This window comes from Emys orbicularis, chromosome 13 (assembly GCF_028017835.1).
Source record: "Emys orbicularis isolate rEmyOrb1 chromosome 13, rEmyOrb1.hap1, whole genome shotgun sequence".
Lineage (NCBI taxonomy): Eukaryota > Metazoa > Chordata > Testudines > Emydidae > Emys > Emys orbicularis.
The window spans coordinates 10,897,190-10,913,479 of record NC_088695.1 but is presented as its reverse complement, the minus strand read 5'-3'; the positions used below and the strand labels follow the sequence as shown (position 1 = coordinate 10,913,479).

General features: G+C 50.8%; 1 protein-coding gene across 1 annotated transcript; it reads left to right on the top strand.

Moving 5' to 3' along the window:
• Positions 1 to 8,009: 8,009 nt before the first annotated feature.
• Positions 8,010 to 14,864, top strand: LOC135887404 (zinc finger protein 260-like). The gene is made up of 4 exons (XM_065415172.1): positions 8,010 to 8,043; positions 9,293 to 9,406; positions 12,769 to 13,324; positions 13,661 to 14,864. The coding sequence occupies exons 1-4, from the start codon at positions 8,010 to 8,012 to the stop codon at positions 14,862 to 14,864; spliced, it is 1,908 nt and encodes a 635-aa protein (XP_065271244.1).
• The last annotated feature ends 1,426 nt before the right edge of the window (positions 14,865 to 16,290 follow it).

Genomic DNA, 16,290 nt, shown 5'->3' with positions numbered 1-16,290 from the left:
CGGCTGACAGTGGGGTGGGGCTAGCTGTGAGCCCAGCCCCTGCTTAATTTCACAGCAGGGAGCCTACCACTGTGGGATCCCCGCTTCTTGCAAGATCCAGAGCCCCAGCAGCTGCTGCTGGCAACCCCAGAGTCCTGGCTGCAGATGGGAGAGGTTAATAGAGAGAGAGGAACATTCCAGCTGCTCCCCACGAGACTTATCAGTCTGGACACCCCAGCCTGCCCAGGACATCACTTAAGGGGAAACCTGCCCCCTGCTCCCAGGGCGGGCACCGCTTGGAGGGAAGGTAAGAGAGACCCTCCCATCCCTCCCCCCAAGGAGCGGTGCCCCCCCGTCACACCTGGGCTGCAGGGGGAGGTTTGGCCCCAGGCTGCTCCCGGCGGAGCTGGCTGCGATTCCCTGCCCTGGGCCCAGGAAAGCTACTGCCAGCTCCCAGCATGTGCGGGGCGGGGGGAGCCAGCCCGCGCCATGGGGAGGGCTGGGACAGCCACACCTGGAGGGATAGAGGGGGGTGGGAGCCAGAAGATGTCTGAAGAGGGGCAGGGGGGGGGTGTGTGCAAGAGGGGATTTACAGGTGAACAGGGATGTGTGACGAGCGCAGAGGCTGAAGATGCAGATGCAGGGGGCAGGATGGGATGGGGGTAGGGGGTGCCTGCTGCATGGAGGATGAGGCAATGCAGAGGAGTCAGTGTACTGGGGAGAACTGTGGAGCCCACAGGACACAGGGCTGGAATAGAGGGAAATCTGGGTGGTGGGATCTAGTGAAGGAAAAGGGGGGATATGGGGAGAGGGGGCTGGAGGGGTAATGTGAGAGCAAGAGGAGGCTGGCTGGGGAAGGGAGAGAGAGGCCAGTGAAAAGGGATTGGGATGGTGAGAGATACAATGGCAGCTTCCCCGTGCCATGGATTCAGATCTCACCCACACCGGTGTCAGACTGGAGTCACTGCTGGCTTTGGCAGGGGGTGAGTGCAGATGGGCCAATGAGATCAGCCTCTGCCTGCCTGTCCCTGGGGGCTGCAGGGGGAGTCCAGCGCAGCTCATTCGTTAGGTGTTGCCATCAGACTCGAGGGCTCTGGTTATTGCTAAAGGAGAAGAGGAGGCTGGTGTCTGGAGAAAAGTTGCTCTCTCGTCACAGAGGGCAGGACAGGAGGCAATGGGATCAAACTACAGCATAGCAGATTTACATTAAATCTCAGGAAAAAACTCAGTAAGACAATGGAAGAGACGCCTCAGGAGGTCGTGGAAGCTCCTTCACCGGTGGTTTTGCAAAGGAGGCTGGAGAGCCCTCTGCCTTGGGTGGCTTAGACCCAACAAATCCTGCATCTTGGCAGGGGGGTAGAGTAGATGATCCTTATGGTCCCTTCTAACCCAATGGTTCTATGATTCTAATCCTTATTGAATTAAGTGTATGTATTGTGGGAGTCCACTGTATTGAAAATGCTACTGCTTGTGGGCTACTGTGCGGTTGTATGGGAGTCCTTTGGGTGGAATCTCTGGAGTTATTAGGGATTTCAAAGGCCTTTTGGGAACAATACGAGTGCGATGGATTTCCTAGGGCCATGGCGTCACTTACAAGCTTACAGCTGTGCTGCTCTGAGAGCGCTCATGTGGCCACGTTATGCCGACAGCAGAGAGCTCTCCCATCTGCATAATAAAACCAGCTCAATGAGCAGCAGTTGCTGTGTCAGCAGGAGAGCTTTTTTCACACCCCTGAGTGACAAAAGTTTTTCCTACATAAGTGCTAGTGTAGACATGGCCTAGGGAGGACTTGGTCTCCAATCAAAGTGGAGCTGCTCAGTCAGTGCCCTTGCTGGACCACTGAGCGGAAATACAGGAGCAGTTGCCCTGAACTGTGCCAGCTCTGTTGCTGGGAGGGTTTAAAAGTGTTGGTGGGTGGAGCCTGCTGGGAGAGGCTGGGTCGGTGTTGTAAGACCTGGTCTACAGTTAACAGTCATCCATCCACTGCATCACTCAGGGCTAGGCAAAGTTTTGAGCCCCGAGCGCCATAGTTAAGTTGACCTGACCCCCATTGTGGACGCAGCTTGACGGACGGGAGAATTCTTCCACCGAACGCGCTACTGCCGATTGGAGAGGTGGATTATCTGATGGACAAACCCCTGCCGCTGCTGTAGGACGCATCCATGCTACGGAGCTGTAGCCATGTTCCTGCAGCGCAGTAGCTGTGCTGCTGTAGCCCTTGTAGTGTGGAGGTAGCCTGAGTGTATTCCCCAGCCTGGCAGAGTCTAATGCAGCCGTTTCTCAATGCAGCCACAACAGGCCCCTGGGCAGAGATGGGGGAGGGGGCAAAGCAGTGGCACTTCCCTGCAGTGCCCTAGGGCTCCAGGGGAGGGCTTCAGCTGTGGGGCTCTAGGGGCGGGCTTAACCCCCCTCACCCCATTCAACCTTAGGGCTCTGGCTCCAGCCCCTCTACCCCAGCTTCAGTTGTGGGGCTCTGGGCTTCAGTCCTCCAGGGTGGTGGGGCTCCGGGCTTCAGCCACCCTGCACCCCCCAGTTCCAGCCATGGGGCTCCGGCTCTGGTGGTGGGGCTTCATCAGGGCTGGCTTTACTGGCCACCATGGTCAAGAGGCAAGCAGTGGGGTGAGCCTGGGGTGTGAGGCTGCAGAAGGGAATTCGGGGGGGAAGCAGTGGGGCCCAGGAGGTGAGTGGGAGCCATGTGGGGTGGTGGAGGGCTGGGAGAGGCAGTGGTGGTCAGGGGTGATCCATGCAGGGGAGGCAGCAAGGGCCAGGAGCACCAAAATACAACTGTACATTAGCAAGACATGAGAAGTTATTCTTCTGCTCTACTCCGCACTGATTAAGGAACAATCCATCCCGATGTGTAGAAAGATAGCAAATATGGCAGGCGACCAGCTTGGCTTAACAGTGAAATCCTTGCTGATCTTAAACACAAAAAAGCAGCTTACAAGAAGTGGAAGATTGGACAAATGACCAGGGAGGAGTATAAAAATATTGCTCAGGCATGCAGGAGTGAAATCAGGAAGGCCAAATCACACTTGGAGTTGCAGCTAGCAAGGGATGTTAAGAGTAACAAGAAGGGTTTCTTCAGGTATGTTAGCAACAAGAAGAAAGTCAAGGAAAGTGTGGGCCCCTTACTGAATGAGGGAGGTAACCTAGTGACAGAGGATGTGGAAAAAGCTAATGTACTCAATGCTTTTTTTGCCTCTGTCTTCACGAACAAGGTCAGCTCCCAGACTGCTGCACTGGGCAGCACAGTATGGGGAGGAGGTGACCAGCCCTCTGTGGAGAAAGAAGTGGTTCGAGACTATTTAGAAAAACTGGACGAGGGTGCTAAAGGAGTTGGCGGATGTGATTGCAGAGCCATTGGCCATTATCTTTGAAAACTCATGGCGATTGGGGGAGGTCCTGGATGACTGGAAAAAGATTAATGTAGTGCCCATCTTTAAAAAAGGGAAGAAGGAGGATCCGGGGAACTACAGGCCAGTCAGCCTCACCTCAGTCCCTGGAAAAATCATGGAGCAGGTCCTCAAGGAATCAATTCTGAAGCACTTAGAGGAGAAGAAAGTGATCAGGAACAGTCGGCATGGATTCACCAAGGGCAAATCATGCCTGACTAACCTAATTGCCTTCTATGAGGAGATAACTGGGTCTGTGGATGAGGGGAAAGCAGTGGATGTGTTATTCCTTGACTTTAGCAAAGCTTTTGAGACGGTCTCCCACAGTATTCTTGCCGGCAAGTTAAAGAAGTATGGGCTGGATGAACGGACTATAAGGTGGATAGAAAGCTGGCTAGTTTGTCAGGCTCAATGGGTAGTGATCAATGGCTCCATGTCTAGTTGGCAGCCGGTTTCAAGCGGAGTGCCCCAAGGGTCAGTCCTGGGGCCGGTTTTGTTCAATATCTTCATTAATGATCTGGAGGGTGGAGTGGACTGCACTCTCAGCAAGTTTGCCGATGACACTAAACTGGGAGGAGTGGTAGATACGCTGGAGGGTAGGGCTAAGATACAGAGGGATTGACAAATTAGAGGATTGGGCCAAAAGAAATCTGATGAGGTTCAACAAGGACAAGTGCAGAGTCCTGCACTTAGGACGGAAGAATCCCATTCACTGTTACAGACTAGGGACCGAATGGCTAGGAAGCAGTTCTGCAGAAAAGGACCTAGGGATTACAGTGAACAAGAAGCTGGATATGAGTCGACAGTGTGCCCTTGTTGCCAAGAAGTCTAACGGCATTTTGGGCTGTATAAGTAGGGGCATTGCCAGCAGATCGAGGGACGTGATCATTCCCCTCTATTTGACATTGGTGAGGCCTCATCTGGAGTACTGTGTCCAGTTTTGGGCCCCACTCTACAAGAAGGATGTGGAAAAATTGGAAAGAGTCCAGCAGAGGGCAACAAAAATGGATTAGGGGTTGGAGCACATGACTTATGAGGAGAGGCTGAGGGAACTGGTATTGTTTAGTCTGCAGAAGAGAAGAATGAGGGGGGATTTGATAGCTGCTTTCAACTACCTGAAAGGGGGTTCCAAAGAGGATGGATCTAAATTGTTCTCAGTGGTAGCAGACAACAGAACAAGGAGTAATTGTCTCAAGTTGCAGTGGGGGAGGTTTAGGTTGGATATTAGGAAACACTTTTTCACTAGGAGGGTGGTGAAGCACTGGAATGCCTAGGGAGATGGAATCTCCTTCCTTAGAGGTTTTTAAGGTCAGGCTTGACAAAGCCCTGGCTGGGATGATTTAGTTGGGAATTGGTCCTGCTTTGAGCAGGGGGTTAGACTAGATGACCTCCTGAGGTCCCTTCCAACCCTGATATTCTATGATTCTAAGTCTCAACTCGAGTATTGTGTGCAGTTCTGGGTGCCACATTTTAGGGAAGAGGTGGACAAATTGGAGAAAGTCCAGAGAAGAGCAACAAAAATTATTAAAGGTCTAGAAAACAGGACCTCTGAGGGACGATTGAAAAAACAAAAAAACTGGGTTTGTTTAGTCTGGAAAAGAGAAGACTGAGAGGGGACATAACCGTTTTCAAGAGTGTAAAAGTTTGTTACGAGGAGGAGGGGGAAATTGTTCTTCTTAACTGACAAGAAGCAATGGGCTTAAATTGCAGCAAGGGAAGTGTAGGTTGAACATTACGAAAAACTTCTTAACTATCAGGGTGGTTAAGTAATGGAATAAATTGCCAAGGGAGGTTGTGGAATCGCCGTCAGAGGTTTTTAAGCTCAGGTTAGATGAACACGTGTCAGGAATGGATTAGATAATACTTAGTCCTGCCATGAGTGCAGGGGACTGGACGAAATGACCTCTCAAGGTCCCTTCCAGTCCTATGATTATTTTTTCTATTGCATCTGGAAAAAAGAAAAGGGGGGGGGGAAAAGCTCTACATCAGAAAGTGACAAGGATATGTGCATATTTATTAGGGCTGTCAAGTGATTAAAAAATTGCAATTAATTGCACTGTTAAATGAAAATAGAATACCCTTTATTTCAATATTTTTGGATTTTTTCTACATCTTACAAATATAACAATACAAAGTGTACAGTGTTCACTTTATATTCATTTTTATTACAATTATTTGCACTGTTAAATACAAAAGAGTATTTTTCAGATCTAATACAAGTACTGTAGTGCAATGTCTTTATCATGAAAATTGAACTTACAAATGTAGAATTATGTACAAAAAATAACTGCCTTCAAAAATAAAACAATGTAAAACTTTAAAGCCTACAAGTCCACTCAGTCCTATTTCTTGTTCAGCCAATCGCTCAGACAAACAAGTTTGTTTACATTTGCTGGAGATAATGCTGCCTGCTTCTTGTTCATGTCACCTGAAAGTGAGAACAGGTGTTCGCATGGCACTGGTGTATCTGGCGTCGCAAGATATTTACATGCCAGATGCGCTAAAGATTCATATGTCCCTTCATGCTTCAACCATCATTCCAGATGACGTGTGTCCATGCTGATGATGGGTTCTGCTCGATAACAATTGAAAGCAGTGCTGACAGACACATTTTCATTATCTGAGTCAGATGCCACCAGCAGACGGTTGATTCTCTTTTTTTGGTGGTTCTGATTCTGTAGTTTCCATGTCAGAGTGCTGCTCTTTTAAGACTTCTGAAAGCATGCTCCACACCCCGTCTTTCTCAGATTCTGGAAGGCACTTCAAATTCTTTAACCTTGGGTCGAGTGCTGTAGCTATCTTTAGAAATCTCACATTGGCACCTTCTTTGCATTTTGTCAAATCTGCAGCGAAAGTGTTCTTAAAATGAACAACATGTGCTGAGTCATCATCTGAGACTGCTATAACATGAAATATATATGGCAGAATGTGGATAAAATAGTCAGATACATACAATTCTCCCCCAAGGAGTTCAGTCACAAATTTAATTAATGCATTATTATTATTATTTTTTAAATGAGTGTCATCAGCATAGAAGCATGTCCTCTGGATTGGTGGCTGAATCATGAGGGACATATGACTATCGCTTCTCAGCTCTATGAGCCAAGATGTGAAAAAAATATCTGGCATGTAAATACCTTGCAATGCCAGCTACAAAACTGCCATGCGAATGCCTGTTCTCACCTTCAGGTGGCATGAACAAGAAGCGGGCAGCATTATTTCCTGTAAATGTAAACAAACTTGTTTGTCAGAGCAATTGGCTCAACAAGAAGTAGGACTGAGTGGACTTATAAGCTCTAAAGTTTTGCATGGTTTTGTTTTTGAGTGCAGTTATGTCACCAAAAACCTACGTTTTTAAGTTATTCTTTCACAATAGAGAGATTTCACTACTGTACTTGTACGAGGTGAATTGAAAGATACTGTTTCTTTTCTTAATCATTTTTACAGTGCAAATATTTGTAATAAAAAATATAAAGTGAGCACTGTACACTTTGTATTCTGTGTTGTAATTGAAATCAATATATTTTAAAATGTAGAACATTTAATATTTCATACATTTCAGTTGGTTTAAAAGTGCAATTAAAACTGATTAATCTCAATTAATTTTTTTAATAGCGATTAATTTGAGTTAATCACATGAGTTAACTGCGATCAATCAACAACCCTAATTAACTTTAGGAAAAACAAATAAGTATTTTAGGAAAATTTGTCAGAGTGGCCACCAGCAAGATTTGATGGCCACACTCTGAGGCCACCAAAAGATCTGTTGTGAGAACCCCCTGTTCTAGAGCATCTGTCTGCAGGGAGAGAGCCTGCGGGGAATCAAGGTGTGAAATGGATTCAAGCCCCCTCTGAAACCTCCCCTCTTGCCCTGACAGGCTGAGGAATCACATCCACATTTTGCTCCAGATCCTCCTGTCTTCCAGGGGACAGGGAAGGGAAATGGCTATGATGGAGCCAGCTCAGGTAGGAGATTTTCAGGGTGCTGCAGGACAGGGTGTGGTAGAGAGGGAGGGGCAGGCAACACACAGGGGGAAGTAGGGAGGGTGTGACAAACCTGCTGGGACATGGTCAACCTGGGCCTGATTTTCTGAGCAAGCCCATTGGCAGGGCGGGGAGCTGGAGGGAGGGAGAGGAATTCCCCCATTTCTCAAACAGGAAACACCCCCCCTGGGCAGGGCTGGGAAAACTGACCAGAGTCCCAGTGCTGGAGCCTGACCCCACTGGCCAGAGACTGCTCTGAAATACGAAGGGAAGCTGTTGGGATTCCTGCCCTGGCTCAGAGCTCTGCTTCCTGCATCAGCCTATGGCTGGCCAGTGTGTGGGAAATGAGAAGACCCTGCCCTGCCCCGTCTGCTGGGGGAACAAGGCGCTCTCACCTTCTCCCCACCCCCTGAAGCTTCCTGGCTGCTCTGAGCAGGGTATTGGGGGGGGGGGGGGGGGAAGGAGATGGGATTCTGCTACTCTGGGCCTCCTCCCCTGTAAATAGTGAGATTGTGGCTGGGGCAGCAGGTGCTGAGTGGGGAACTCTTGTTGTTTCAGATGCCGGTGACCTTCGAGGAGGTGGCTGTGTATTTCACCCAGGGGCAGGGGGCTCTGCTGGACCCCACTCAGAGAGCCCTCTACAGGGACGTCATGCAGGAGAACTACGAAACGGTGACCTCGCTGGGTAAGGGATTCCCATCCCCTCAGATACTAGAAGGCGTGGGGTCTGCGTGTCTGAATCTGGTCAGTTCTTCCCTGCTCAGTTAGATTAGAGGAGAAATGGACTCCAGAGTCTACACATGCAGTGTGAGAGACTTTCATCTCCATGCCGCAGGGGTAGTCTATTTTTTTGTCAAGGTCCAGTTTTCTTGGTGAAAGTATAGTCAAGATCCAGACTCTAGAGAAAATAAATAAGTAAATAAGATTTTGGGGTCCATTCAAAAGTGTCTGATGGTCCAGATTTGGCCTGTGGTCCACCTGTTGAGTACCCCGCCATGCCCCCTCCAATGGGATCAGGGAGTCATAAACCTGCTGATTCATCCCCATCCCTCCAGCTTTCAAAGGGGCAGAAGCAGTGTATGGATCTGTCTGTTATTTCTCACTAATTTATAGTGTTGGTGTGGCCTCGTTCATTCCAGGATGGACAGACACTAAGGTGGGGGAGGCAGTACCTTTGACTGGACCAATTTCGGTTAGTGAAAGATATGCTTTTGAAGTTGGCCCAAGAAAAGATATTACATCACCCACCTGGTGTCTCTTTATACTCACAGTCCCTGTGATCCTCCATTGTTGGGACTGGCTCCAGCCATGGGGAAGGCTCTGGAGGTTTAGAACTAGGCAGGGGTTTAACACCAGAGTGGTGTCTGCATCAGCAAGTCCCCCAGAGTGCACAGATCCTGGAAGCCCCCAGTGATGCTGTGACAGCTCCTCCCCCCCCACAGACATCTGCCTCTCCCTGGGGGCTGAGTGGCCACGTTCCCATCTGTTCAGATTCTACATCCACATAATTACAGTGGCCATGTTCCTGTCTTTTGGGATTCCACAGTCCCCCAGCTCAGCACGGGGCAGGTTGAGCTCAGGGAATGTTCTTTGTGACAACAAAGAACAATCAGCAATCGATTTATCCGGGATCGATATATCACGTCTCGTTAAGATGCGATATATCGATCCCCGAACGCGCTCCCCCTCGACTCTGGAACTCCACCAGAGCGAGCGGCGGTAGCGCAGTCGACGGGGGAGCCGCGGCCGTCGATCCTGTGCTGTGTGGACCCCAGGTAATTCGATCCAAGATACTTCGACTTCAGCTACGCTATTTGCGTAGCTGAAGTTGCGTATCTTGGATCGATTCCCCCCCCAGTGTAGACCAGCCCAAATACTCTGTCAATACTCAAGATACACCCTCATCTTCCTGATTTCCCCCCCCTTACGAGCAGGATTTCCTGTTCCCAAACCGGAGCTGATCACCCGGCTGGAACGCGGGGAGGAGCCGTGGATCCCTGATCTCCACACCTCCAAGGAATGGGACATCCACAAAGGAACCCACACAGGTGAGGAATCAGTGAAACTGACACACACACCATCTGGCGAGTGAATGAAAAAGCTGGGATGCCCGAAGATGTGTTGTTAGCAAGCTCTCCGGGTTGTGTTTCACCCCACCCAGTCAGGCTGTAGCCCTCTGGTATCATTTCATCATGGCAGATATCACCTATGGCTTCCCACCCATCCTTTAGTGTTATCGGCACACTCTATGGCACCCACCTTTACCCTGTTCCTAGGACTCAAGGCATAATACAATTAATTTAGGCACCCTGCCCCCCACCCTGTTCCTAGGGGTCAGAGCGTAATCTTCTGCGGGCTTACAGGACGTTTTAACCAGTGAAAGAGCCTTACACAGTAATAGCCTTAACCTCTATTTAAGAACAGTTATCAAGACAGAACACACACGCTAAGCATACAATGCTCACCACTCCCAACAAGGCAGATGAACTTTTCCTGGTGGCCAGTCAGGATTGGTTTGTCCAGGGACTCCAGCGTCTGCACGATATAGTCGGCAGGGGGTTGAGATCTGGCATCTCTGATCTTGGGCTGGGTCCTAGAGTTAGTTCTAAAGAATTTCCTTTTGGACCCCAGCTTATATAGTGGCATTTGAGTCCTGCTTAGCTTGACCGTAAACTATCATTTTATTAAAGTATTACAAAATAGTTCTTGGACCAAGCCTAACATATTGCAAAACAATTCTTTACTCTATCCTACCCCACCACCTGAGCAGATTTAAACCTTGCATAATTAGTTATGGATCAGTGTAGCAAGGCGAAGACTCACCAGCGCACCACCTCCTGCTGGTCATCTGGGAATTAGCTCTTTTCCAGCATACAGAGCGCCCTCTGCTGGCTAGTGGCTCACCTGCCTTAGGCCTCATGTCCCTCCCAGACCCCAGTGCCCCTTTACCTCGGGGTTCTGCCCCAGCAGTGCCCCCACACTCTGGGTCTCCCCTCCCAGGGGAACCCCCAATCCTCTAACCCCACCTTGCCTCTGGCTACTGCCAGTCATCATCTAGCCCCCGCTCACTGGGGCAGACCAGTCTGTAATGGCCACTCAGCATTGGCAAGGGTTTAGGACCAGCTGCCTCTGCCTATCCCCAGGCTGCACCTCTGTAGCCACCGTACCTGCTTTGGCCTTTAGCAAGGCCTCAGCCTGGGGACTTGCCAGGCTGGAGCGCCCCAGCTCCTCTTGCCTTTCCCCAGCACTGCTCTGCTCCCGGTACCCTGAGCTCCCAGGCAGCCAGGTCCTTCTCTCTCCACAACTAGAGAGACTCCTCTGTCTCCTGGCCCCACAGCCCCTTTATCAGGGCCAGCTGGGCCCTGATTGGCTTGGCCCCAGCTGTGGCTGCTTCCCCCATCAGCCTAGCTTGGCTGCTTTTAACCCCTGTTCTCCAGGAGCGGGGCAGCTGCCCCACTACAATCAGACAGAAACAAGCAAAGAACCAGACAGAGACGATACAGATAAACAACAGCAAAGCAGGGACCATAAAGACAAAACAGTAAAGAAGGGGGGATTTCACAATCACAGCTGTTGATAAGTGATTCCTTGCCAGACAGGATGCTGTCCAACGAAGTTTTCTTTAAACATCTTAAGCCCTGTTCCTTTATCTGGTGGTGGTGGGTGCTATTAGGAGAGGATCTCCTTCTTAGCAGCCCGATATTTCATTGTTTTGATACAATTTAGAGGGAATGTGACTCTCTGCTTCTTGTCTCATGGCTCCTGCTGTCCTAATGTGGCTGCAGAAAAAGGCCTCAGACCTTACAGTGAGGAATCACCTTACAGTTAATGTAACCCTGTGCAGACTCACCCCATGGTGCCTCCTGCTGGTCTCTTCCAGGAATTAGCTCTGCCAGCCTTGGAGCACCCTCTGCAGGCCAGTGTCCCACTGCCGCTTGGCCCCCGTGTCCCTCCTTGGACTCTGGTGCCCCGTTATCTGGGGTGCTGCCCCCTGCCGTACACCCCTCAGTCTCAGGGTCTCCCCTCCCCAGGGAACCCCCACCCCTCTATCCCCACCTCACCTCAGACATAGGCTACTGCCGGTCACCAACTCACCCCTGCACCCTGGGGCAGACTGCAGTGTCAGTAGGCAAGGTTGGGTCTGGACCTGCTGCCCTTCTCTGCAAACCAGTGCCTCTATGGGGCCTTGGACAAGGCCCTGCAGCCTGGGGAGTTGCTAGCCTGGAGCTCCCCAGCCCCTCTGGCCTTTCCCCAACCCTGCCTCACTCTAGGCACCCTGAGCTTCCCAGCAGCCAGGCGCGCGCCCGCCCGCCGCCGCCGCCCCTCCCTCTCTCTCTCTCTGAAAGCACAGAGAGACTCTGTGTTCCTACGCCTGGCTTCCCTGCCTTTATAGGGCCAGCTAGGTCTGTTTGGGGCGTGGCCCCAGCTGTGGCTGCTTCCCAATCAGCCCAGTTTTTCCCCCTGCCCCAGCCCTCTCCAGGGCTGTTTTAAGCCCTTTCAGGCAGGAGCGGGTGACCTCCCCGCTACACTCCCTGACTTTACTTCCCTGGGAGTATTTGGATGGGATGTGGAGGCAGAGTCCAATTTCCGAGGGCATGTCTACACTACAATCTTAAGTCAACCTATGTTAGATCGACTTACAGCCACCACAGTAATTACTGCCGTGGCTGATGTCCACGCTCCCCTCCTTCTGTCGGTGGTTTGCGTCTTCACCAGAGCGCTTCCACTGTCTGAAGAGGGGCAGTGTGGGGAGCTGAGCCATGAACCGGGGGAAGCCGCCTTGGGCTTCTCGCCTCCGGTGGGGAGATCAGTGCCCGGAGTCCAGTTGGCTGCTGTGCTCTCGGTGGGGAGCCAAGAGCCAGGAGGGCAGCTGGGCTGCCAGCAGGGAACATGGCGCCTGGACCGCGGGGGGCAGCAGGGCTCTTAGTGGGGAGCGGAGAGCATGGGCAGTAGCCCAAGCCAGAAGCCCAGGTGGTAGCCCGGCTTGGAGCGGAGACCTGGCAGCAGCCCAGCTGTGGAGCCAGGAGTCTGGCTTTCTTGTCAATTTCACAGCTCCAGGAGAGCTGTGAAATTCACAAGACAGCCAACAGCCCATGTAAGGAAGGCAGTGTCTACACAGACAATGTGTCGCCCTCACTACAGGGACATAAGCCCTACGCCTCTCCTGGAAGTGGAGTTATTATGCTGGTATAGTAGGGCACTTACACTGGCAGGACAAGGCTGTAGTGTGTACACTGACATAATTAGGTCATGTAAGCTGCCATACGTCGACCTAACTGTGTAGTGTAGACCAGCCCTCAGTCTCCCCATTAGTTACTGTGTTGTGTTTTCTCCTCTGTGTTGTTCCCTGTTCTGTCCTTTCTCCCCAGCACAGGGAATGACTCCTGTCTGGATTCTCTCTCTCTTCCAGCAGTTCATGAGGCGATGATGAGTGAGAACAAGGAGAAGAATTCACAGCAGGAAGATCCCGAGCAAGTGGAACTGCAGGGGAACTTTTGGAGAAGAGCCGAAGGGAATTTTTCCCAGTCCTTGGAACAGGGCAAAACTTGGAGAAGTCGGCAGAGGCCAGAGAGGCAGTTGGGAAACCACCCAATAAAGAAAGAGGAGGAATCCATTGAACGTAGGGTAGGATGCAAGAATCCCAAGGAAACCACAGCCCCACAGACAAATCCCAAGAAAGAAAAACCCTATAAATGTCTGAGCTGTGGGAAAAGCTTCAATCAGAAATCGAACCTTATCACTCATCAGAGAATCCACACAGGCGAAAAACCCCATAAGTGCTTAGACTGTGGGAAAAGCTTCAGCCAGAAATCGTCCCTTATTATACATGGGAGAAAGCACACAGGAGAGAGGCCTTATAAATGCTTTGAGTGTGGGAAATGTTTCAATCAGGTCTCAAACCTGACTACGCATCAGAGAATTCATACTGGAGAGAAACCTCATAAATGCTTGAAATGTGGCAAAAGGTTTAGTCAGAGATCAGCCCTGATTACACATCAGAGAATCCATACGGGAGAGAAACCCCATAAGTGCTTGGAATGTGGGAAAAGTTTTAGTCAGAGATCAGCCCTTATTACACATCAGAGAATCCATATGGCAGATAAAATGTACAAATGTCTCAAATGCGGGAAAAGTTTCAGTGTGAAATCAGCCCTTATTCTGCATCACACAATCCATGCAGGAAAGAAACTTCATAAATGTTTGGACTGTGGGAAGAGTTTCAGTGACAGCTCAAACCTCACTAAACATCGGAGAATCCACACAGGAGAGAGACTGTATCAGTGCCTCGACTGTGGGAAAAGCTTCAATCGGAAATCGAACCTTCTTACCCATCGGAGAACCCACACAGGAGAGAAACCCCATAAATGCTGGGACTGTGGGAAAAGCTTCAGTCAGAGATCATCCCTTATGAAACATGTGAAAATCCACACGGGAGAGCGGCCATATAAATGTCTTGAGTGTGGGAAATGTTTCAATCAGAACATAAACCTTATTACGCATCAGAGAACCCACACGGGAGAGAGACCCTACAAGTGCCTGTACTGTGAGAAAAGTTTTACTGTGAGGTCAGCCCTGATTACACATCAGAGAATCCATACAGGAGAGAAACCCCATAAGTGCTTGGACTGCGGGAAAAGTTTTAGTCAGAGACCAGCCCTTATTACACATCAGAGAATGCATACGGGAGAGAAACCCTTTAAATGTCTCAATTGCGGGAAAAGTTTCACTGTGAGATCCACCCTTATTACGCATCAGGCAATCCACACAGGAAAGAAATCCCATAAATGTTTGGACTGTGGAAAGAGCTTCAGTCAGAGTTCATCCCTTATTAAACATGGGAGAATGCACACGGGAGAGAAACCCTACATATGTCTTGAGTGTGGGAAAAGCTTTAGTCAGAGATCATCTCTTATTATACATGGCAGAATGCACACAGGAGAGAAACCCTATAAATGTCTTGAGTGTGGGAAATGTTTCATTCAGAGGTCAAATCTTGTTACACATCAGAGATCCCACTCGGGAGAGAGACCCCATGAGTGCCTTGACTGTGGGAAAAGTTTCAAAGTGAGATCAGCCCTTGTTACACATCAGAGAATCCATACGGGAGAGAAACCCCATAAATGCTTGGACTGCGGGAAATCTTTTAGTCGCAGATCAGCCCTTATTACACATCAGATAATCCACACTGGAGAGAAGCCCCATAAATGCTTGGAATGTGAGAAAAGTTTCAATAACAGCTCGAACCTTACTAAACACCGGAGAATTCACACAAGAGGGAGCGACTCTAGAAATACCTCAACTGCAGGAAAAGATTCAGTCCGAGCTCACACATTATTACCCATCAGCGATCCACAGAAGAGAGAGAACTTGAATGTGGGGGAATCTCCAATTGGTGCTCCCACAGAATCAAGCATTGTCAACTCCACTCAACTTCAAGCGGAGCTAATGCCATGTTGGACATCAGAGACTCCTCCACACAGCAGGGAAATTCTCTCAGGGCCCTGACTGGGGCCGGCCATGGTGACAAACCCATTTCCTCGTTCCCACACACAGCAGGGCTATTTGGTTCCCAAGGATCCAGCTGCCCATCGCTGGGGTGAGGATCCAGCAGCAGCCGAACATCAGCTGGTCAGTGACCTCTGGCTCTGCCTGGTCTAAGCAAAGCCCAGGCAGAGGAGGAGAAGCCCCCATCAGCCCCTCCTCCCTGCTGCAGCCCTGGCTGCTGAGCTGATGGGCCACAGGTGAGGAAAGGGCTATCGAGTGTTTGGGGCTCATGGGATAAGAGGCGAGGGAGAGCACAGGGGCAGAGAGGTGCTGCCTCATCACTCACCCCCTCTGCCCCCTCTCCCTGCCCCCTCTGCATTCAGCCAGCACCGCTGAGAGGGGCTGATTCCCACAGACTGCAGCGGGTTCTCAACCTATTTACCATTGTGGGCTGCATATGCGGCCCATAATGCATTATGTGGGCCGCATCCAATACTACCTGTATGGCCCTGAGGATGTCATATGGGCTGGAGCTGTGTGCTGATTGGGCCGCATACAGCCCACGGGCCGCAGGTTGAGAACCACTGCCACAGGGCCTTTCGTGGGAGGCCTGGAGATCCCACCTCTGCCTCCGCAGCATCAGCCGCCGAGGGTCTGTCTGTGGTAGGAAACATGGTCAGGATCAGCCAGCTCATCTCCTCTGACCCTCCTCCACTCATCCTACCCTAGACTGAGCCTGAGCATCTAATTCATTCAGACCCCACCATTAGCAGAGTGACTGTTAGAGTCACTGAGTTCCCCCTCTGGGGACGCTGGGACAGTTTGCATAGTGGGGGTGCTGAGAGCCACTGAACCAAACTGTAAATCCTGGATAAGATGGAAATCACTTCAAGCCAGGGGATGCTGCAGCACCCCTTGTTCTGGCACCTGTGTCTGGGGGTAGATTCTCTCATTCCCAAATAGTCTCACATTACTCCAGGCCGTGCTGAAAAGCATTTAGTGTTTGTACATTTTCTCCCTTATGGGCCAGAATTAAACAGAATCCCACAAAAGTGGGAGCAGGGACAGTGAAATGTGGTGTTTTAGCTTCTGTTTTATTTGCGAGCGATGGGGTGAGTCCGAGGGATTCCCTCCTTCCCCCATCACCCTCATGCTCCACCGGGACACAGCAACCTCTGTCCAAACCTTGGAGAGTTTATCCCAGGGGTGGGCAAACTACGGCCCGGGGGCCAGATCCGGCCCACCAGCCATTTTAACGCGGCCCTCGGGCTCCTGCTGGGGAGCGGGGTCTGGAGCTTGCCCCCATCCGGCACTCCAGGCAGGGAGCAGTATTGGGGGCCACTCCACGTGGCTCCCAGAAGCAGCGGCATGGCCCCCCTATGGCTCCTACACATAGGGGCAGCCAGGGGGCTCCGCTCTGCATGCTGCCCCTGCCCCAAGCGCTGCC

What these genes read in the sequence shown, in the direction of transcription:
- LOC135887404 (XM_065415172.1), top strand. Translation starts at nt 8,010, where the DNA reads ATGCAGGAGAACTACGAAACGGTGACCTCGCTGG. An exon ending in CGAAACGGTGACCTCGCTGG is followed by an intron (nt 8,044 to 9,292) that starts GTAAGGGATTCC and finishes CCTTACGAGCAG; the next exon opens with GATTTCCTGTTCCCAAACCG. An exon ending in TGCTTGAAATGTGGCAAAAG is followed by an intron (nt 13,325 to 13,660) that starts GTTTAGTCAGAG and finishes CTGTGGGAAAAG; the next exon opens with CTTCAATCGGAAATCGAACC.